The 22,304-nt window shown below is 42.3% G+C and overlaps 1 protein-coding gene across 1 annotated transcript in view; it reads left to right on the top strand.

The window, feature by feature from the left end:
• LOC141116421 (butyrophilin subfamily 2 member A2-like) overlaps positions 1-22,304 on the top strand; it is a 121,828-nt gene that overhangs the window by 55,373 nt on the left and 44,151 nt on the right. The window contains exons 7-9 of the mRNA XM_073608683.1: positions 5,449-5,469; positions 7,915-7,935; positions 20,175-20,195. Of these exons, the coding sequence (XP_073464784.1) occupies positions 5,449-5,469; positions 7,915-7,935; positions 20,175-20,195 (63 nt within the window). The remainder of the gene's footprint in view (positions 1-5,448; positions 5,470-7,914; positions 7,936-20,174; positions 20,196-22,304) is intronic.

Raw genomic sequence — 22,304 nt, 5'->3', positions numbered from 1 at the left:
ACTGACAACGTCCACTGGACCCCAAAAAGCATTTAAAAAAAAATACTAAAAATTGTAAAAAAATAAAAATAAAGAACTACTGACACTGTCCACTGCCCTACTGACACCATCCTGCACACACTACCCACCACTGTACACTCCTTACCTGCATATCGTACCCACCTAGATATACTCTGTACTCCTTCTGCACATAATACCTACCACCATACACTCCACACTCCTCTCCTACACATATTACCCCCCGCCGAACACTCCGCACTGTACATCCCCTATTTACTATTACTGCCTTGTGCACTATGTAAGTAATCTCAGACTTTTAAGCCCTTTAAGCCACGCCCAATATGTAGGGCAATTTAGCCCACACCCACATTTCACGGGGGGGGGGGGGGGGGGGTGCAGAGGGCCACCACCCTGAAATGAGTTTGCCATCTCCCTGAAATTTTTTGCAGGTTGGGATGTCTGAAACATACAGTACAGAGGTCATAGCTCACATCTTAAGCCGGCCATTGTTGGATCCATTTTCATCTAATCATATCCGATCCAATCCTCCAGACGTATGCAAAATAGGACCACAATCTGTCTGAATTTTGCAGACAGGATCGGATCAGATAGCGGCGTATGTCAGTGGACATGTAACCGCTGACATCCGCCACTCCATAGGGGAGAATGGAGGGTCTGATCAGGTCCGCCTAAAAAACTGACAGGTGGACCTGATCAGATAGCCTGCATGAAAGAGGCCTTGCAATAACTAAAAAAGAAGGCTAGGCACTGAACCCCAACACAAGCATGTAAACTGTAAATGCATCCAAATGTAGAGCCAGATGCATTGGTAACTTCAGGCAGCCTTGAAAGTGGACACTACGGTAGTGGAACCGATAAATGGCAAGAAAGAACACTAAACAGGTGCCCCAGTGTAAAAAACTCAGAAAACTGTTGTATTATTGGGAAATGTAATAGCTGGACTCAAAGCATATGCACACAGTCTTGGGCTAAAGGAAGTTCCACAAAAAACAATATTGTCCAAGAAAGATGCCAAGTTTATTAAAGTAATGAAATAGATCTTACATGGTGCCGAGCTCTCAGCCTGCTAACTTTCCAGCCCAAGACTGTGTGCATATGCTTTGACTCCAGCTATTACATTTCCCATTAATACAACAGTTTTCTGTTTTTTTTTACACAGGAGTGCCTCTTTAGTGTTCTTTCTTGCCAGTTTTAACCATTAAGCTATCCAAACCCCAAAAATATTGGCAGTAGTTCTACTTATGTATGCTTACAGAATTGCCAATTCAGTTTAAAATTAGTTGAAAATGTTTTTTAGCACTTGTTATGAACTACTAACAGTTGTGGGATTCTCACATTTCAAGATGACAGAAGTGTGTATACTTCCCTGTGTAGCGCCCTGGGGTTTAGTCAGGGAGATCCTCACCAAATTCCTTGTCAGGAGTAGCTACTGTAGATAGTTGTTAGAGATCCATTGATTTCTCCCTAAGTTTGACCTTGTTGTACTTTTCTCTTCTGCCAGTAGGTGGTCGGGCACTTGGTGGCATTAGATGTGAGAAGGACATTTCAAACTCAAGTTATGGGTATATGGGATATCTCAGCCAATGGGCAGGGGTTTTCTTGAATCCCTTAGCCTGCTGGGAGAACCTATATATTTGGGTGGAGCCAGGTGATCTATTTTCTGTGCCACCCAGACCGCTGTCTGGGTGGACGTGTGTCATACACCCCGGGCTGCATCTGGCTGCCAGGCTGTGGGAGGGCCTATCCAGAATTAAGAGGGCAGCGCAGGGTTGGGACTGCAGCTTGCAGTCCAACCAAAAGTGACGGTTCTGCCGGCCGGAGAACCTGCCGTGGTCGGAGGTAGAACTGAAGCTTTTGCCACTAAGGGACCAACCACCTTTACCAGGGACCACAGTGAGTAACTGAAGCAAGTACTGGAGCAACATTCTCACCGAATGGGCACGGTAGAAAATCTGGAAACTTCAGGTGGTAATCAAGTCAGGGACCCAACCAGCCGAGGTGACGCTTGCTGAGCAGCCTTGTATGTCAAGACAGGGACTGAGCCAATTGGCAGGGGTGAAGCATGAGAAGTATCTGGAGTGCCAAGCTAGGGACCCAGCAGGGAAGCGTGGATGATGCTTGAGGGAGATACCACCACAAAAAAACTTGAGGATCTCACAGAATTCAGAGTTAGTGAATCAGAGTCCAGTGAGAGACTAGGAGCTCAAGGGGCTAAAGAACTACATGTAGACATTGTAGTGAAGCTGAGAGAACTGTTGAACTTTGTGTTAGGAACTGCACTTTGTTGTGTACAACCCAAATTTTTAGGTATTTGGGGGTTTATTAAAGGCAAATCCACTCTGCAATACAAGTGTACTGGCTATAAATCTGAGGGGAAGCACTGGTGATTTTATCATCCAATCATGTAGAAGCAAAGATGCTGTTTTTTTATTTTCCTTGCATGTCCCCCTCGGATCTCCAGCAACTGCACTTCCAAGTGCACTTGTAGTGCAAAGTGGATTTGCCTTTAGTAAATAAACCCCAAAGTCCAAGATACCTAATAATTTGGGGTGTACAGAGCAAAATGCTAGAGTGCGATTGACCTGTGTGTCCCCAAGAAAAGACATTGGTAGGGTTTTACTCTCACTTCCTGTTTGGCTATGTGACAGGAAATGAATAAATTTGAAGGAGAAACTGGCAAAATTTGGGAGGTGTCTTCACCCTATCAGGGGTGCAGACATCCCCAAAAATTGACAAGACTTCTAATCCTTCTGCAATCTATCCTCAAGCAAAAATAAGAAAGGATTTCATTTAACTTAACTTTGCAAAGTTCAACTGTGATGCATGTCAATGGCCCATTTAGACCTTGTTTAATAGAAAACACCAGTTGCCTTTCACTATAAACATTTATTAGTCAAGTCCTGGAAATCTGCAACTGCTTCACTATTGCTGTATTTATCGGCGTATAACATGCACTTTTTGCCCCTTAAAGTCAAGGGAAAATCGTGGGTGTGTGTTATACGCTGATCCCCCGCTGATTGTGAGCGGAGGATCGAGCCGCCAAGATACATAGCCGAGTATACTCGGCTCGGCTCACAGTCACGCCCAGTCCCGCCCTATGATGAACATAACACAGGGATTGGGCGTGACTGTGAGCGGAGCAGAGCCGAGTGCTCTCAGCTACTCTCGGCTCCGCTCGTGACTGCGAGAGGACCCGAGAGCTGCCAGGAGGACCCGAGAGCCGCCGAGAGGACCCAAGAGCGGCCGAGACGACCTGGCGCCATTTTTAAACTGGAAGACTGCAATGAAAAGGCTGCAATGACAAGGCTACACTGCAAGGCTACACTGACAAGGCTACACTGACAAGGCTGCAAATGACACTGACAAGGCTGCAGATGGACACTGATAAGGCTGCATTGATGGGCATTTAAATGTATGTTTTTTTCCTCAAACTTCCCTCCTAAAAGTTTTTTGCCTAAAATTCCCTTTCTAAACTTGGGGTGCGTGTTATATGCCGGCGCGTGTTGTACGCCGATAAATACGGTAATTACCATAAAAATTGGATTCCTGCAGCTAGATGCGCGACCGCTGTTTATCTGAGATGCGCAACTGCTGTGTGCGTGGAGGTATGTACCCATGGTGCATATCTGGTTACCAGAAGCAGTGGCCAGCATACAGGAATGACATCACGCACCTCCAGGAAGTTGCTTGTATTGCTGCTAATTTCTGCCCACCACCATACCCCGCTCGCTGTTCTCTGAGGAAGCGATGATCCCTTTTTGCAAATTAAGATCATTTTTTATTTATTTTTACAGGGGGTGGGGTTTGTGTGGGTCATGTGTGTATGTCTAAATGATTTGGCCTCAAAACACACACCTACTTCCTGTGTACAGATTCACTTCCGGGACAATGTATATTGATTTCTGCTTCAGTGTGTGTGTATATAGATATATCTATAGATGTAGGTTCTTGTGTCCACCAGCAGAGAGAAGTTGGGTAGATGCCACACTCCCAATTCAAACTACGGCCCTCCAGTTGTTCGGGAACTACAATTCCCATCATACCCAGTCATTTCTGTGAATGTCAGAGTTTTACAATGCCTCATGGGATGTGTAGTTCTGCAACAGCTGGAGAGTCATAGTTTGAAGATTCCTGATCACTCTAGCATGTCTTGAAAAAGGTGTTTTTTCATGTGCCTTGTATAATGCCCAAGAAATATCATTTGGAAAATACAAGTGGGTCATGGCACATCTACATTCCAAATTTGGCACTTAAGATAGTCATGAACTATGCAATCTAATTGGCCAATCTCTGTACAACATGATATTTAATCAAAATAGGAAGACGCACTTGTACAATTAATTCAAATTATAGGAAATCAAATAGGCTCTTGCACTAAATCTAATTTATTTAAGATCTAACTGATTGCAGTGTATGGTCACCTTTAAAGATCAAGATCGGAAAAAAAATAATTTATTGGGTTTAGAAACACTTCTCTGTTCTTTGTAATGTATTGAAAGATTTGGGTAAAAAAAGAAAAAAAACACATTTCAAAGATATATTAGAATTGATAGGAATGAGATTAGCATCAAAATGGTTAATTAACTGAGAACACCTACTAATTGCCAAACAAGACACATCTAATGAGATAAAATTAACCAGTTGTATTGGGCGTGCGCTATTATCAATGAGAAAACCACAGTTACCCTAGCGCTAGTTGCAGTTTACATATGCGGGTATTTATTATCTTTATTTGCGCTTCAATGTGCACTGGTTCGCATGTTCAATTAATGACTTTTCCGGCTCACCAATTAATGTATGAACCAGCGTTGCCAACCTCCCACAGCATTTTTTATTGACAAAACATGGCAAATTCAATGGCAAAGCACATTTTTTTACTGACAACCTGAGACGTTACAGAACTCCTATTAAAAACTAACACAGTGAATATTTGAACAGTATAAACATGATATGGAAACACTGACAATACCTATAGCAAAGAAATTTGCTTGATTTACACTTAAAAAGTCAACACAACAGGAAATTATCAGTCCCTGATATTTACTGGCAGTTGTAAAAAAATCATTGATTTTTACAAACTGTCAGTAAATTTACTGGTGGTTGGCAACCCTGGTATGAACTGGTGCAGTGCCTTCTTCTTAGTAAATCACCCCTTATGTGAACAGTCTTGCTAGGGTGGCTAAAGAACAAAGGGCTGAAACACTACTATGGGTTCCTTTAATAAATTGCTCCCACATTAAAAAGACAAGCCATTAGATCATAAGAGCCCCTCCTGAAGGGAAGACAGAAACTTCTGATTAGCTGATGCTTCCCTTCAAAAGACAATATCCCTAAGCTTTTCAACAAGACATTTTCAGCATTTTGTGCTTACAATAATGTATTTTTCCAGGATAAAATAAGTGTCTAATTTTTTTTTTTTTTTTGCAGAAAGTTTACTGCAAAAAAATGGTAAGTTATTCCATTTGAAATATTTGCCTACATCCTATATTTGTGTAAATATATTTTGCATGTTAAATTGAGAGTAATGATTAAATATATTGTAATCCATAAATGCAAGCTTTATTAAAGTGACTCTATCTAGTTTAAAAAAATAACCTAAATCTACAGTAGGTCTCTGCAATAGATTAAAGTGGTTGTAAAGGAAGAAGTTTTTTTCTTATATCTTAATGCATTCTATGCATTAAGATAAAAAAACCCTCTGTATGCAGCAGCTCCCCTCGGCCCCCCAATACTTACTTGCGCCCCATCTCGATCCAGCGATGTTGCATGAGAGACTTGGCTGTCCGGGACTCTTCCTCCTGATTGGCTCAGACAGCAGCGAAGTACCATTGGCTCCTGCTGCTGTCAATCAAAGTCAGTGAGCCAATAAGGTAAGAGAGGGGTCGGGCCTCCACTCCATGTCGGAAAGGACACAGGGAGCTGTGGCATGGATCAGGTGCGCCAATAGCAAGCAGCTTGCTGTGGGGGCACTCAACAGGAGGGAGGGGCCAGGAGCACCAAAGAGGGACCCGATAAGAGGAGGATCTGGGCTGCAACATAAAAAAAGTATGAGACTTTAGTATTACTTTAAAATATTACACCCCTCTCTATGGTGATGCATCTCCTACCCTCTCTCCATTCCAGCACTGCAGCCTCTGTTAATGTCTATGGCATTCAACCCTTCAGGGAGTGTTGGATGCCTGTGTCTCCCACTGTCCTCTGTCCAGAGAAATATTTCCAATGCACACACTCCTGGAAGTGGCTATTAGGTAAGAGGGTGCTGCAGCGACCACTGACTGGAAACCAGAAATATGTGCATGTATGGGCATGTGATCTGTCTGATGAAGGGGTTCAGCGTGGCGCCAAAACATTGCTGTTTTAGTTGTGATGTGATCATCAATTTAAGCTTTGGGGCCTTTCTTGGAGATCCTTGGTGTGCTGTTGACATATCCTTTTCGCTGTGCTCTGTGGGTCCATCCTCCAACTCCTATGTCACTACAGGACTCAGCAGTAAAATAGGGGTCAGAGAATGGACTTATGGTCCACCACGGGGGACACAGGCATCCAACATTTCCAAAAGGGTTGAATGTGGAAGACACTGACAGAAGCTTCAGTGCTGGAACAGAGGGAAGGTCGGAGACGTGCCACCAAAGAGATAAATATAATTCATCTTATATTTTAGGGAGCTGGATTTAAGATTTTTGAAAACATAACAGGATAGCTTTAACTAAAAGGATGTGCCCTGATTCTAAAAATATTAGATTATTTTTCTGTCTTTTTTTAACAATATACTGAGAGTCTTTTATTCTGTAATTTTTATCATTACAAATATTAATCACTCGAACTCCAGAAGATTTACCCCCCTACATAACCAGAGCATTTTTTGCTATACAGCACTGTGTTATTTTAACTGACAATTGCGCGGTCATGCAATGCTGTACACAAATGAAATGTATGTAATTTTTTTCCCACAAAAAGAGCTTTCTTTTGGTGGTATTTCATCTCCCCTGGCTTTTTTATTTTTTGCACTATAAATAAAAAAGACCAAAAATTTTGAAAACAAAAACAATATTTTTTTACCATCTGCTATAAAACATACTGTATCCATTAAAAACATGTTTAAAAATCTAATTTCTTTATAAATTTAGGCCAATATGTATTCTGTTACATATTTTTGGTAAAAAAATGGTAATAAGCTTATATTGATTGGTATGCGCAAAAGTTATAGTGTCTAAAAACTACTTTTTATTTATTTTATACTAGTAGTGGCAGTGATCAGTGACTTATAGCGCGACTGCGATATTGCAGTGGACAATCTGACATTTGGGAACCAGTGATAGTAATACAGTGATCAGTGCTAAAAAGATACACTGTCAGTGTGCTAATGACAATGGCTGGGAAGGGGTTAAACATCTAGAGCAATCAAAGGGTTCAATGTGTGCCTAATCAGTGTTTTTGTGTTTACTATGTGGTGCTTTTACTAAGGGATGTGCTGGATTTTATTCCCTGATTTGCAGGGAAACAAAATCCAGCACATCCTCACTGATAGGCAGAGCTCTGTTCTGTCTGTCTCCTTCCAGATCAGTGGGTTGCCATGTGTTCATCCATTGGTCGGCACCCACTGATCGGCTTGTGCTGTGACTAATCACAGCACAAGCGGCTCCCACCCCCTACTCAGAAGTGCCAGATTACCTACTGATCTGGCACAGGAGAGCCACTTTGCCACCGTACTCATACGTGAGGCAGTCGGCAAGTGATTTAATATTAATAATAAATTAAACGTATTATTAATATTTTAATCTACTATTTCAATTGCTATTTTAAACTGTTAAGAGTCTTTTTAATCTGTCTTTTTTAATAATCTATTAAGATACACCTGACATGCATGACAGTTTTTGTTATTTCCATTTGCAGAATCCCTAACAGAAAATTTAGGTGAGTGTAAAGAAAATTGAAAATACGAACATTTTATATATTTTGCAAACAATATGTAATGTATTTAGCGTTAAGAAAAGTAGTTTTTAAATAACAAAAACAAAACAGTTTTATGTCTTTTAATTGTATTTTGAATGCTTTAGGTATTTTGTTTCAGCAAATACATTTTTTTTATTGATTTTGCCAATGAACATTTTATATATATATATATATATATATATATATATATATATATATATATATGACAAGAATCAAAGACAAGGCACTGAAGGGGTTAGGGGGGGGGGGGACTGAGAAGCACCTTTTCACCTTTTAAATATAAGAAAGAACATATGTGGGCAAATAAATAAGAACTAAATTCTCCTATCTATACAAGGAAGCTGCCATCTTAGCTTTTGTTGGATCTGCAGCTGCCATGGTGCTGCACATGTGATGAGTTATGACACCAGACATTTGATGGGTTGACAGTTCGGTTGAAAGCACAAGCAAATGTGACAGTTATCATTCATGGCATGTCTTGAATGTAACTGTTTTGGGAAAAAGTTAAATCAATGGGTTTAGTTTCACTTCAAAGGCCCATTCACAGTACTGGTTGTGGCTGCTGCGGCCTACCTCTCCAGTCCATACCACCCAACTACCCCAATAATGACACAGCCACATATGTTTGGATTTAAATGGCCAAAGCAGCCTTTTATTAACAAACAATAAATAACAAATTAACTAATTAATTTAATTCTGCATAAACAACATATTTCTCAACCATAATGTATCTAACTGACTTTTTTCCTGAGTCTTAGGTTAATGGAGGCATGTTTTCCCTCTATAGCATCAGCTGTATCAACCACCACATTCCTATCCCGACCTCCAATCACAGTTACACCGGGTTGGGGACATGTTAATACCAGTTTTCCACCTGATACAGCCCGATGACCTATAGCCCCTTATTGATGTCACTGAGTAGGGAAGGTACACCCATACCAAGATCGGCCCAACCCATTACAATCCACCTATTGTTTTTTGACCCTATCCACCTTCAAAAACCTAAGACCCCTGCCTGCAGCTATGACGAAACCAAAATGAAAACCCCTGTGCCAAGAACACCCTGCGCAACAGCCACCCTACAGCACCCATTGCCCATTTTAGAAAAACAACCACAGGAAAATACAACCCTTGGAAAACTTCATAAAAAATTGAAGGGAGGGAAGGCGGGCAAGTGTCTTCGCTGATGATCTGGCTCCAACTGACCCACTAGCAACTCCCACCCTTCTGCTATACCACTGGTGCCACACCCTACCCCCCTAGGTCTTCCTTTCTTGTAAAACTGAACCTCTTTAACTGCCTGACTGTAGCCTGCCCAGCAACGCAGTCATGCAAGCCCACCACCTATGCTGTGCATTCAGTTCCAGACCTATTACTATAGCATGCATTGAAACACTGTGATGCCATTCATTGAGATTGTATTGCAACTCCGCAAAGTAAACAGTTCCCAGTGGACTGCACTGCACTGTGAAAAAAATGTAACCTGCCCCAGAATGTCATGCATTGAGGTACCTTTCAGCCTATTCATTTTATATGTACTGTTTATCACAATGCAGGCCAAAGCACGACAATGCATGATGCATTGCAATGCACTGTGTTCTGGTGTATTTTGAGCCTCAGATGGTTCTTCGATATATTGCACCATGCCAGTTCTAATTTGTGGTGCCTGCTTTATTTTTTTTTCCCCAGTCCTTTTTCCTATATCCCTGCTAGTAACACACCTCCTGTCTTAGGCTGACAACTATCACTCATTGTGCTGTATGGAAGGGAAGTACTGTCACCTGAGAACAGTCAATGTATTAAGAATACTTCTTAGTTTCATAACATGGCGGCAGGGGGGCTAAAAATGCAGCTAAAAATAACATAATAAGCCCTGCATGGAGTTCTCCTTTATTCACCTGTGTGTACAGTAGCTAAAATTCTGCAAACACACCAAAAGTCACTGAGTTAGCATTTTTGAATACAGCCTTCTTTCAGCCTAAAGTGGTATGAAAACCAAAACCAAAAATGTAACATATTGCAGCTTACCAATCATTAGATGTGGTAGCTGCATTAGTTTTGTTTTTTAGGTTTGTTCCCCTCTGTTTTGACTTGGTGATTTGGCCAGTAACATACCTCCTTTATTGGAGTCAGTGAAGTATCCCATGTGCTGTAAAGCAAACCCGCTATGGTAAAGTATGTGGCAGCCTCAGCCTGAGCTGCAGCCAAGCCACGCCCCCAACATATTTTGCTCTGCCCCCCTTTTTTCTCTTGTTTTCATTGTTTTCTTTCAGTATAATAATAAAAATGTATTTTAAATGGGGTTTATTTTGCATCTCAGGTTGAAAAATGGATTAGTATTTTTATTTTTTTGATACTTTTTTTTATAAGAGTTGGTCATTGTGGATTTTTGTAGATCATATATACAGTATCTCACAAAAGTGAGTACACCCCTCACATTTTTGTAAGTATTTTATTCTATCTTTTCATGTGACAACACTGAAGAAATGACACTTTGCTACAATGTAAAGTAGTGAGTGTACAGCTTGTACAGCTTGTATAACAGTGTAAATTTGCTGTCCCCTCAAAATAATTCAACACACAGCCATTAATGTCTAAACTGCTAGCAACTAAAGTGAGTACACCCCTAAGTGAAAATGTCCAAATTGGGCCCAAAGTGTCAATATTTTGTGTGGCCACCATTATTTTTTCAGCACTGCTTTAACCCTCTTGGGCATGGAGTTCACCAGAGCTTCACAGGTTGCCACTGTAGTCCTCTTCCACTTCTCCATGACGACATCACAGAGTTGATAGATATTAGAGACCTTGCGCTCCTCCGCTTTCCATTTAAGGATGCCCCACAGATACTCAAAAGGGTTTAGGTCTGGAGACATGCTTGGACAGTTCATCACCTTGACAGTACCCTCAGCTTTTTTAGCAAGGCAGTGATCGTCTTGGAGGAGTGTTTAGGGTTGTTATCATGTTGGAATACTGCCCTGCGGCCCAGTCTCCGAAGGGAGGGGATCATGCTCTGCTTCAGTATGTCACAGTACATGTTGGCATTCATGGTTCCCTCAATGAACTGTAGCTCCCCAGTGTCGGCAGCACTCATGCAGCCCCAGACCATGACACTCCCACCACCATGCTTGACTGTAGGCAAGACACACTTGTCTTTGTACTCCTCACCTTGTTGCCGCCACACATGCTTGACACCATCTGAACCAAATAAGTTTATCTTGGTCTCATCAGACCACATGACATGGTTCCAGTTATCCATGTCCTTAGTCTGCTTGTCTTCAGCAAACTGTTTGCAGGCTTTCTTGTGCATCATCTTTAGAAGAGGCTTCCTTCTGGGACAAGAGCCATGCAGACCAATTTAATGCAGTGTGCAGCGTATGGTCTGAGCACTGACAGGCTGACCCCTCACCCCTTTAACCTCTGCAGCAATGCTGGCAGCACTCATACATCTATTTCTCAAACACTTTGGATATGATGCTGAGCACGTGCTCTCAACTTCTTTGGTCGACCATGGCGGTGCCAGTTCTGAGTGGAACCTCTCCTGTTAAACCGCTGTATAGCCTTGGCCACCGTGCTGCAGCTCAGTTTCAGGGTCTTGGCAATATTCTTATAGCCTGGACCATCTTTAGGTAGAGCAACCTTTTTTTTTTTTCCGATCTTCAGAGAGTTCTTTGCCATGAGGTGCCATGTTGAACTTCCAGTGACCAGTTTGAGAGAGTGAGAGCTATAACACCAAATTTAACACACCTGCTCCCCATTCACACCTGAGACCTTGTAACACTAACAAATCACATTACACCGGGGAGGGAAAATGGCTAATTGGGCCCAATTTGGACATTTTCACTTAGGGGTGTACTCACTTTTGTTGCCAGCGGTTTAGACATTAATGGCTGTGTGTTGAGTTATTTTAAGGGGACCTCAAATTGATACTGTTATGCAAGCTGTACACTCACTACTTTACATTGTAGCAAAGTGTCATTTCTTCAGTGTTGTCACATGAAAAGATATAATAAAATATTTACAAAAATGTGAGGGGTGTACTCACTTTTGTGAGATACTGTATGCTTTCCCTGCATATGAAGTTTAACAGGTCTTATACTCCGTGACCAGACTTACAGTATATACACCTGATACTTATTTTCTGAATTGTGCGGGAGGCGATGATGCATTTAACCATCCCCTTTGCTTGGAATCTATACCCCCTCGATTAAGCTCCAAGGAGCGAAACGTGTTGGAGGCATGACCTAGCTTAAGCCCAGGCTAAGGCTGCCATATATTCTACCACAGAGGGTTTGCTTTAATGTGCAGCCCATAGGATACTTCTCTTGCTACACGTTGACGTCTGGAGCCGAGACAAACTCCTTCCCCGGCCGGCACTCACAGCAGTGGGCACAGGACTAGAACCCCTCAGAGCCTGAGCAGCACACACAATTTTACATTCGGGGCTGTACTAGAGGGCTTACACTCTGGATAAGGGCGCACAGGGGGCACCTTTGGACAGCAGCATTGTGAGTCTGGGGGGAGGGGAGTGTTAGATGCACTAGCAGATTTAAATACACTAACCAATTGAAGCCAAACTCCAGTTAACATTTTTTAATTACTTGCAGCAACAGTTTTTCTTTTGGAATAAAGCTTTTACAGAAATAAATAAAAGCTGATCATTGTAAGCACCCCGTCAGTGTTAAATGGGTTGTCTCAACCCTCTAACTGCTACATCTGCAGAACAGCCTGTTCTGTTGAAAAACAACAGACTTACTGGCCGGATTACTAGGTGAAAATAAAACAAAGAGAGCCTATAAAAGAAAACTAATGCAGCCATCACATCCAAGAGTTGGTATGCCGCAGTACAATAAATGTTTGCTTTTAGGTTTAATCCCACTTGTTCTAGAGAAAAGCTACAAAACAGAGATGCCTATTTGTAAGTGCTATAATAATAATATTAATAATACATTGTAGTAAGTTGTGAAGATATTGACTTATAAGAATCTTTGTGCCAATTACATGCATACTTGTGTGACAATTTAATTCCCGGAATGTACTGTATAAAAGAGTATTTGAGCAGGAGCATTGTCATGGTGGATAATCCACTTGTCAGGCCAGAGTTCCGGTATTTTTCTCCAAACAGAATCACATAACCTTTTTGGAATCAACAGTAACAATGTTGGTTCACTGGCGTGCCATATTCTATAGACTTGTAGCACGGACGTGCAGGCAGGGGAGGCAGGTGAGGCAGAGCCTGCACGTCCCTGCTACAAGTCCATAGATTATGGCACGCCAGTGAACCAACATTGTTACTGTTAATTCCGAAGAGGTTATGTGATTCTGTTTGGAGAAAAAGACTGGAACTCTGGCCTGACAAGTGGATTCTCCACCATGACAATTCTCCTGCACAAATACTCTTTTATACAGTACATTCCGGGAATTAAATTGTCACACACGTATGCATGTAATTGGCACCAAGATTCTTATAAGTCAATATCTTCACAGGAGAGTTCACAGGTAACAAATTAATTTTACAACATAACTGACCTTATCAGACTAGGGCTCACAGTGCCTCTCCTCGCTTCTTATCAGCACTGAGCTCAATGGACAGCTTGGAGCCTTAGACCAATGGTAAAGTAAATGCTGCAGTGCACGCCTCTCACTACAGTGTCATAGAAGGGGCATGTGTCTAAAAGACAATAGCCCCCTTCCAGCCCAGCCCTCTTAACTACAAGGAAAAAACATGGGGTTATGGGTATAGGATTTACCCATAATTCCATGTTTTTCTCACACAGTTAAGAGTGAGAATGAGAATCTGCTGCTGTGGAAAAGGTTCTGTTATAATCAAGCTAAATCATATATTATTATGCTATATGTTATAAGATAATAATTTATTATTTACTGTATCTATTTACTGTGAAATTACTGGTTGGAAGTTATAACTTCAAACTTTAGTAATTTGTCCGTTAAGCCACCTGCTTGAATACAGTTTTTGAAAATATAGTAAATTACCTTAAAAACAATATATAATAATTATTTGTATATTACTTATGGTAATTAACCCCTTGCCACCCAGGCCAATTCTGACACTTCTCTCCTACATGTACAGTCAGGTCCGTAAATATTGGGACATCGACACAATTCTAATCTTTTTGGCTCTATACACCACCACAATGGATTTGAAATGAGTCGAAACAAGATGTGCTTTAACTGCAGACTTTCAGCTTTAATTTGAGGGTATTTACATCCAAATCAGGTGAACGGTGTAGGAATTACAACAGTTTGCATATGCGCCTCCCACTTTTTAAGGGACCAAAAGTAATGGGACAGGTTAGCAATCATCCATCAAACTTTCACTTTTTAATACTTGGTTTCAAATCCTTTGCAGTCAATTACAGCCTGAAGTCTGGAACGCATAGACATCACCAGACGCTGGGTTTCATCCCTGGTGATGCTCTGTCAGGCCTCTACTGCAACTGTCTTCAGTTCCTGCTTGTTCTTGGGGCATTTTCCTTTCAGTTTTGTCTTCAGCAAGTGAAATGCATGCTGCATCGGATTCAGGTCAGGTGATTGACTTGGCCATTGCATAACATTCCACTTCTTTCCCTTAAAAAGCTCTTTGGTTGCTTTCGCAGTATGCTTCGGGTCATTGTCCATCTGCACTGTGAAGCGCCGTCCAATGAGTTCTGAAGCATTTAGCTGAATATGAGCAGATAATATTGCCCAAAACACTTCAGAATTCATCCTGCTGCTTTTGTCAGCAGTCACATCATCAATAAATACAAGAGAACCAGTTCCATTGGCAGCCATACATGCCCACGCCATGACACTACCACCACCATGCTTCACTGATGAGGTGGTATGCTTTGGATCATAAGCAGTTCCTTTCCTTCTCCATACTCTTCTCTTCCCATCACTCTGGTACAAGTTGATCTTGGTCTCATCTGTCCATAGGATGTTGTTCCAGAACTTTGAAGGCTTTTTTAGATGTTGTTTGGCAAACTCTAATCTGGCCTTCCTGTTTTTGAGGCTCACCAATGGTTTACATCTTGTGGAGAACCCTCTGTATTCACTCTGGTGAAGTATTCTCTTGATTGTTGACTTTGACACACATACACCTACCTCCTGGAGAGTGTTCTTGATCTGGCCAACTGTTGTGAAGGGTGTTTTCTTCACCAGGGAAAGAATTCTTCGGTCATCCACCACAGTTGTTTTCCGTGGTTTTCCGGGTCTTTTGGTGTTGCTGAGCTCACCGGTGCCTTCTTTCTTTTTAAGGATGTTCCAAACAGTTGATTTGGCCACACCTAATGTTTTTGCTATCTCTCTGATGGGTTTGTTTTGTTTTTTCAGTCTAATGATGGCTTGCTTCACTGATAGTGACAGCTCTTTGGATCTCATATTGAGGGTTGACAGCAACAGATTCCAAATGCAAATAACACACTTGAAATTAAATCTGGACCTTTTATCTGCTCCTTGTAAATGGGATAATGAGGGAATAACACACACCTGGCCATGGAACAGCTGAGTAGCCAATTGTCCCATTACTTTTGGTCCCTTAAAAAATTGGGAGGCACATATAGAAACTGTTGTAATTCCTACACCGCTCACCTGATTTGGATGTAAATACCCTCAAATTAAAGCTGAAAGTCTGCAGTTAAAGCACATCTTGTTCAATTCATTTCAAATCTATTGTGGTGGTGTATAGAGCCAAAAAGATTAGAATTGTGTCGATGTCCTAACATTTATGGACCTGACTGTAATAATCATAATTTTTTTGCTAGAAAATTACTCAGTACCCCCAAACATTATATATATTGTTTTAGCAGACACCCTAGGGAATAAAATGGTGGTCGTTGCAACTTTGTATGTTACACAGTATTTGCGCAGCAATTTTTCAAACGTGTTTTTTTGGAAAAGAACTGTTTCATGAATATAAAAAAAAAAACTAAAGATAACCCAATATTTTTTTTTGTATAAGGTGAAAGATGATGTTACGCCAAGTAAATAGATACCTAACATGTCATACTTTAAAATTGCGCACACTCCTGGAATGGCACCAAACTTCAATAGTTAAAAGTCTCCATAGACGACACTTTAACATTTTTTACAGATTACATGTTTAGAGTTACAGAGGAGGTCTAGTGCTAGAATTATTGCTCTCGCTCTAATGAACACGGTGTATGTAACCTGTGTGTATCTGGCTCTGATACTAGCCAGTGTCTCACCAGCCAATGACCTCACCGCACGTCCCTAACTTGTAGTGACCTATCCTCTATCCTCCTGATAAAAAAAAAAACACCAGCATAAGTGTATGAGGGTTTGTACTCTCTCTACATTTACATCCGTCCTTTGTATTTTTGGCTGCCCAATTCTTGCATCCAGGGGCGGATCCAGGGGGGGGGGCAACAGGGCAATTGCACCCCCAAGAAAATATTGCTGACTCTGAGGCTTAGCACGCCCCGAGAATGTCCCACGGTCCGGACAACTCACAGCTATTCTCAGCATTAGGAATTACTGCACACACACTCGGAACTGCACTCTCCGCCCCCTGTACCTCCCCCAGCAGCTTTCCAGCCTCTCTCCTGCAGGCTTCTGTTTGAGTGGGAGGGAAGGGGATGTGCCTGACCCCCGAGACCACGCCCGCCTGAAAGAGGGAGGTGTGAGCAGCTGAGCAGAGGGAGCCGAGTGACTGTGAACTTCCTGGAGGTAAGCCTCAGCTAGCAGTATATCCTGAATTAGTTTACAGGCATCTCTATGCTGAGTCTGCTGAGTTATTGCAGCTTAGCATAGATGAGCTGTTAGCTGACAAATGGGACTGCATCTTTTCATGTGAGAAATTGGGCTCAATAAAGCATTGTGACTGCCCCCTGCTGTGTTACTCCCCCCAGTGTGTGCCCTCCTGACTCCCCCAATGTGTGCCCTTCTGATCCCCCCAGTGTGTGCCCTCCTGATCCCCCCAGTGTGTGCCCTCCTGATCCCCCCAGTGTGTGCCCTCCTGACTCCCACCAGTGTGTGCCCTCCTGATCCCCCCAGTGTGTGCCCTCCTGACTCCCCCCAGTGTGTGTCCATCTGATCCCCCCAGTGTGCCCTCCTGACTCCCCCCATGTGTGCCCTTCTGATCCCCCCAGTGTGTGCCCTCCTGACTCCCCCCAGTGTGTGCCTTCAAGATCCCCCCAGTGTGTGCCCTCCTGACTCCCCCAGTGTGTGCCCTTCTGATCCCCCAGTGTGTGCCTTCCTGACTCCCCCAATGTGTGCCCTTCTGATCCCCCCGTGTGTGCCCTCCTGACTCCCCCAATGTGTGCCCTTCTGATTCCCCCAGTGTGTGCCCTCCTGACTCCCCCAATGTGTGCCCTTCTGATGCCCCCAGTGTGTGCCCTCCTGACTCCCCCAATGTGTGCCCTTCTGATCCCCCCAGTGTGTGCCCTTTTGATCCCCCCAGTGTGTGCCCTCCTGACTCCCCCAATGTGTGCCCTTCTGATGCCCCCAGTGTGTGCCCTTCTGATCCCCCCAGTGTGTGCCCTCCTGATCCCCCAGTGTGTGCCCTCCTGATCCCCCCAGTGTGTGCCCTCCTGACTCCCTCAATGTGTGCCCTTCTGGCCCTCCCCCCCAGTGTGTGCCCTTCCAACCCTTCCCCCAGTGTATGCTTTCCTGATATCCCTGGTGTGTGCTCTCCTGACCTCCCCAGTGTGTGCCTGGTGTGTGCCCTCCTGACCCCGTACTGTGCTCTTCTGACCTCCCTGGTGTGTGCCCTCCTGACCTCCCCGGTTTGTGCCCTACTGACCCCATACTGTGCTGTCCTGACCTCCCGCCGGTGTGTGCCCTCCTGACCCTGTACTGTGCCCTTCTGACCTCCCTTGTGTGTGCCATCCTGACCTGGCTGTTGTGTGCTCTCCTGACCCCCCCCCCCCCAGTTCTGTAAGCAACACCTTATTTTCTGGCAGTGCCCCTCCCGAGACTAGACTCTGGATCCGCCCCTGCTTGCATCCTGATGTAATAATGGTGCTGCGCTGTTGAATATCAGCTGGTGAGTATTATGGGAAAAACAATAATTCAATATAAAGTGACAAACTTCTACAAAGGGTTCCTTACAATGAGGGAATGCATCAATCCGTGCAGATGAATATAAATGTGTTCTTGCAGCTAACCTGGCGTGTGCTTGTGCAGTGAATAAAGGTTCTTTACAAGAGAAGTGCATCAATTATGAAACTATAAAGGTGTGTTTACTTACAACAAATATAAGAGATACCTGTGCAATCTCAGCAACGCGTCGGATTGAGCGATAGGCATACTGGAAGTGACGCAGGAATACGAGCTCGCCGCTTGTGGAGTACATGTCTGTTATTTCCTTTGCAAAAAGTGAGTTAACTTGCGGTGTTTTAATCTAATAAACTTGGTTAACAATACTACACTATCTGGAACCTCTTTCTGTATATATCACTAATATCAAGGTCATCGGGAGGGACCCCCATAGAGGAAGTACTATCCACCATAGGGAACCACCAGTTGGACCAACTAGAGGAGGACCCTCAGAGGATCCCTAGAGGCAGCTGGAAGCACTCAGAAAATACCACATACCCTTGCTGTTACCTTACAGCAGTAAAGTGAGAGGCTAGTGCACACTTATGCCCCGTACACACGGTTGGATTTTCTGACGGAAAATATTCAATGGGATCTTATTGTCGGAAATTCCAACTGTGTGTAGGCTCTATCGGACATTTTCCATTGGAATTTCCGTCACACAAAATTTGAGATCTAGATCTCAAATTTTCCGACAACAAAATCCTTTGTCGTAAATTCCGATCGTGTGTACACAATTCCGACGCACAAAGTTCCACGCATGCTCGGAATCAAGCAGAAGAGCCGCACACTGGCTATTGAACTTCAACTTTCTCGGCTCGTCGTACGTGTTGTACGTCACCGCGTTCTTGATGTTCTGAATTTCCAACAAGATTTGTGTGACTGTGTGTATGCAAGACAAGCTTGAGCCAACATCCGTCGGAAAAAATCCATGGATTTTGTTGTCGGAATGTCTGATCATTTGTACGGGGCATTAGGTGTTATCACACTGGAATGGTCGGACTCCAGGTACCCACCCACTACTTTGCATGGCGAAGGGACTCACCACCCATTTGTTTTATTGACGTATTTTATATGGACTCACACTGTTGACGAACTTTGATATTTGTTGCATTCACTATAAGCATTTTTGAGTGTTAGATGAGATATTTATTATTTTATGTTGTATTATTTTCCTTTTTATTTGCTGAGTTTGCACAAGTAAATCTTATGTTTTTTGTAAGAAGACACACATTTATAGTTTCATAATTGATGCACTTCTCTTGTAAAGAACCTTTATTCACTGCACAAGCACACGCCAGGTTGGCTGCAGGAACACATTTATATTCATCTGCGCAGATTGATGCATTCCCTCATTGTAAGGAACCTGAACCCTTTGAAGAAGTTTGTCACTTTATATTGAATTATTGTTCTTTCCCATAATACTCACCAGCTGGTATTCAACAGTGCAGCACCATTATTACATCAATATTTTTGGGCTGCTACCAAGGCGATTGCAAGTTAGAACGTGTCAGAACACGCTCGAGTGTGAATGGCTATGTGACTCACCACCATAGTGCTACGCTGTGGGCATTTCGGGAATTAAATTGCCAGACCTCGTATCTGTGATTGTGAATACACATTCACTATGAGCATTTTTGAGTGTTACAGTATATGGGATATTTATTTTATATTTTTCCTTTTTATTTGCTGAGTTTGCACAAGTAAATCTTATGTTTGTTGTAAGTAAACACGCATATATAGTTTCATAATGGATGCACTTCTCTTGTAAAGAACCTTTATTCACTGCACAAGCACACGCCAGGTTTGCTGCAGGAGCACATGTACCGTATATTCATCTGCATGGATTGATGCATTCCCTTATTATAAGGAACCTACACCCTTTAAAGAAGTTTGTCACTTTATATTGAATTATTGTTTTTTTCCATAATACTCACCAGCTGGTATTCAACAGTGCAGTACCATTATTACATCAATATTTTCCATTGGCCACAGATTAGCTGATCAGTGCTTGCGGCAGTTGGCCATTATACCACACTTTTATTGATTTATTGCATGAAGTCTGAGCTTTAAAAATATATAGATAAGAGATTGCTTCATTCTATGTAGGAAACACAATAGTAACTTCTTCTTTATTGCAACAGGAGATGTAACACAAGAAAAAGGTAAGTTGGTTCCTATTTTCTTTTTATATGAAATTTGAGCTTATCGTTTTAAATAGGATTTGTTTAGTGATCCCTGATACCCAGGCCTGAAAGAGTGCATTAATGTACATCTGTATTAGGAGAGAAATGGGTGCTGCAATGGATGACCTCTCCTTTTAATTTGCATGGCTGTCTATCCTCATGCTTGAACCGTAGCCATCTAAAAATGCCACGAGATGCATCTTCTTTACCTTTCACTGGCTTCAGCTTCTAATAAGAACTGCTTCTGACTGCTGCATACAAGCACTGCTCTAGGGGAAAAACATTCCCCTGCTGCCCAAAGATTAAAACTGCAGGAGAATTCACAGGTAACAAATTAATTATACAACATAATTGACCTTATATAACTAGAGCAGGGCAACAGCTTGAAAGCAGATCTGCTCTTTATTAAATGTAATGACATCCAAATTCCTACGTGATCCCCCTTTCCAACTTATGCCTGTAGTGCTCAGGAAAGTATAGATAGTGACAACGGCCCTGATCCTGTTTACTTTAGGCTTCATGTACACTGGCCTACATTTACCGTGGCAAGATCGCAGCACATTTTGGCTGCAGTTTTGCCGCATTTTCCTATGGCTGGCGGTCAAAACTTTCCTATCCTGAACAAGTTTCTTCCGCCTTCAGGGGAGGTTATAGCTCATCTAAATGCAGCAGCTTCTAAACTCTCCTAAAAGTCTATAGGGGGGTTATTTACGAAAGGCAAATCCACTTTGCACTACAAGTGCACTTGGAAGTGCAGTCGCTGTAGATCTGAGGGGAAGATCTAAAAATGAGGGGAAGCTCTGCTGATTTTATCATCCAATCATGTACAAGCTAAAATGCTGTTTTTATTTTCCTTGCATGTCCCCCTCAGATCTACATTGTCTTGCAAAAGTATCCACCCCCCTTTGGCATTTTTCGTGTTTTGTTGCCTCACAACCTGGAATTAACATGGATTGTTTGAGGATTTGCATAATTTAATTTACAGAACATGCTCACAACTTTGTTGTTTGCTTCACAATAAAAAAAAATCTTCAAATAGGACAAAATAACAGAAAAAGTCAATGTGCATAACTATTCACCCCTCTAAAGTCAATACTTTGTAGAGCCACCTTTTGCAGCTATCACAGCTTCAAGTTGCTTTGGATAAGTCTCTATGAGCTTGCCACATATTACCACTGGGATTTTTGCCCATTCCTCCATGCAAAACTGCTCCAGCTCCTTCAAGTTGGATGGTTTGCGCTTGTGAACAGTAATCTTTAAGTCTGACCACAGATTTTCTATTGGATTGAGGTCTGGGCTTTGACTAGGCCATTCCAACACATTTACATGTTTCCCCTTAAATCACTCAAGCGTTGCTTTAGTAGTGTGTTTGGGGTCATTGTTTTGCTGGAAGGTGAACCTCCGTCCTAGCCTTAAATCACACACAGAGTGGTACAGGTTTTACTCAAGACATTAGAGGTGGGATGTGACTGTGTGTGAAAATGCTTGATCTGTCTGACCCAATTATAACAAACATAGAAAAAACACCTGGTACCAAAGGTACAGTGAGGCACCCCTTGGGGTCGTTAATAGACAGATCAAACCAGTAATATAAAAGTATAAATTTTATTACAAAATATCAATAATATACATGTACAGACAATACATACAGAGCATAAAAGCCATATCTAATACCCTGATTGATACAATTGTATAGATGAATCACCATCCTGGTGCACAGGCCTGGAGGCGATCGATACAGTATAAATAACACCTTACATGTTACGGACTAAAAGTCCTTCTTCAGAGGTTTTATGTTATTGACTCAAATGGGTATAGAGTTTCTACAAAGAAAAAGGGCGTATATATTCTATTAAAAAAGTAGGGACTCATAGGGGGTCATTGACTATAATGCTGTGGCGCTAATTACCGCGAATTAGCGTTAATCACGCTAATTAGCGCTAAAACGGTATTCACTATAGCGCTGGTAAAAAAATATTCCCAAAATCGAATTTACTATAGTTCCCTGAAAACAAATAGTGCCCAAACCCTTACTCTGCTAAAACTTGGAGTAGTGCACATGGAAATAATGTTTAGAACATGATATAA

Source organism: Aquarana catesbeiana, linkage group LG13 (genome assembly GCF_042186555.1).
Source record: "Aquarana catesbeiana isolate 2022-GZ linkage group LG13, ASM4218655v1, whole genome shotgun sequence".
Taxonomy (NCBI): domain Eukaryota; kingdom Metazoa; phylum Chordata; class Amphibia; order Anura; family Ranidae; genus Aquarana; species Aquarana catesbeiana.
The sequence above is the reverse complement of the archived record's forward strand: the minus strand, read 5'-3'. Positions and strand labels throughout refer to the sequence as shown.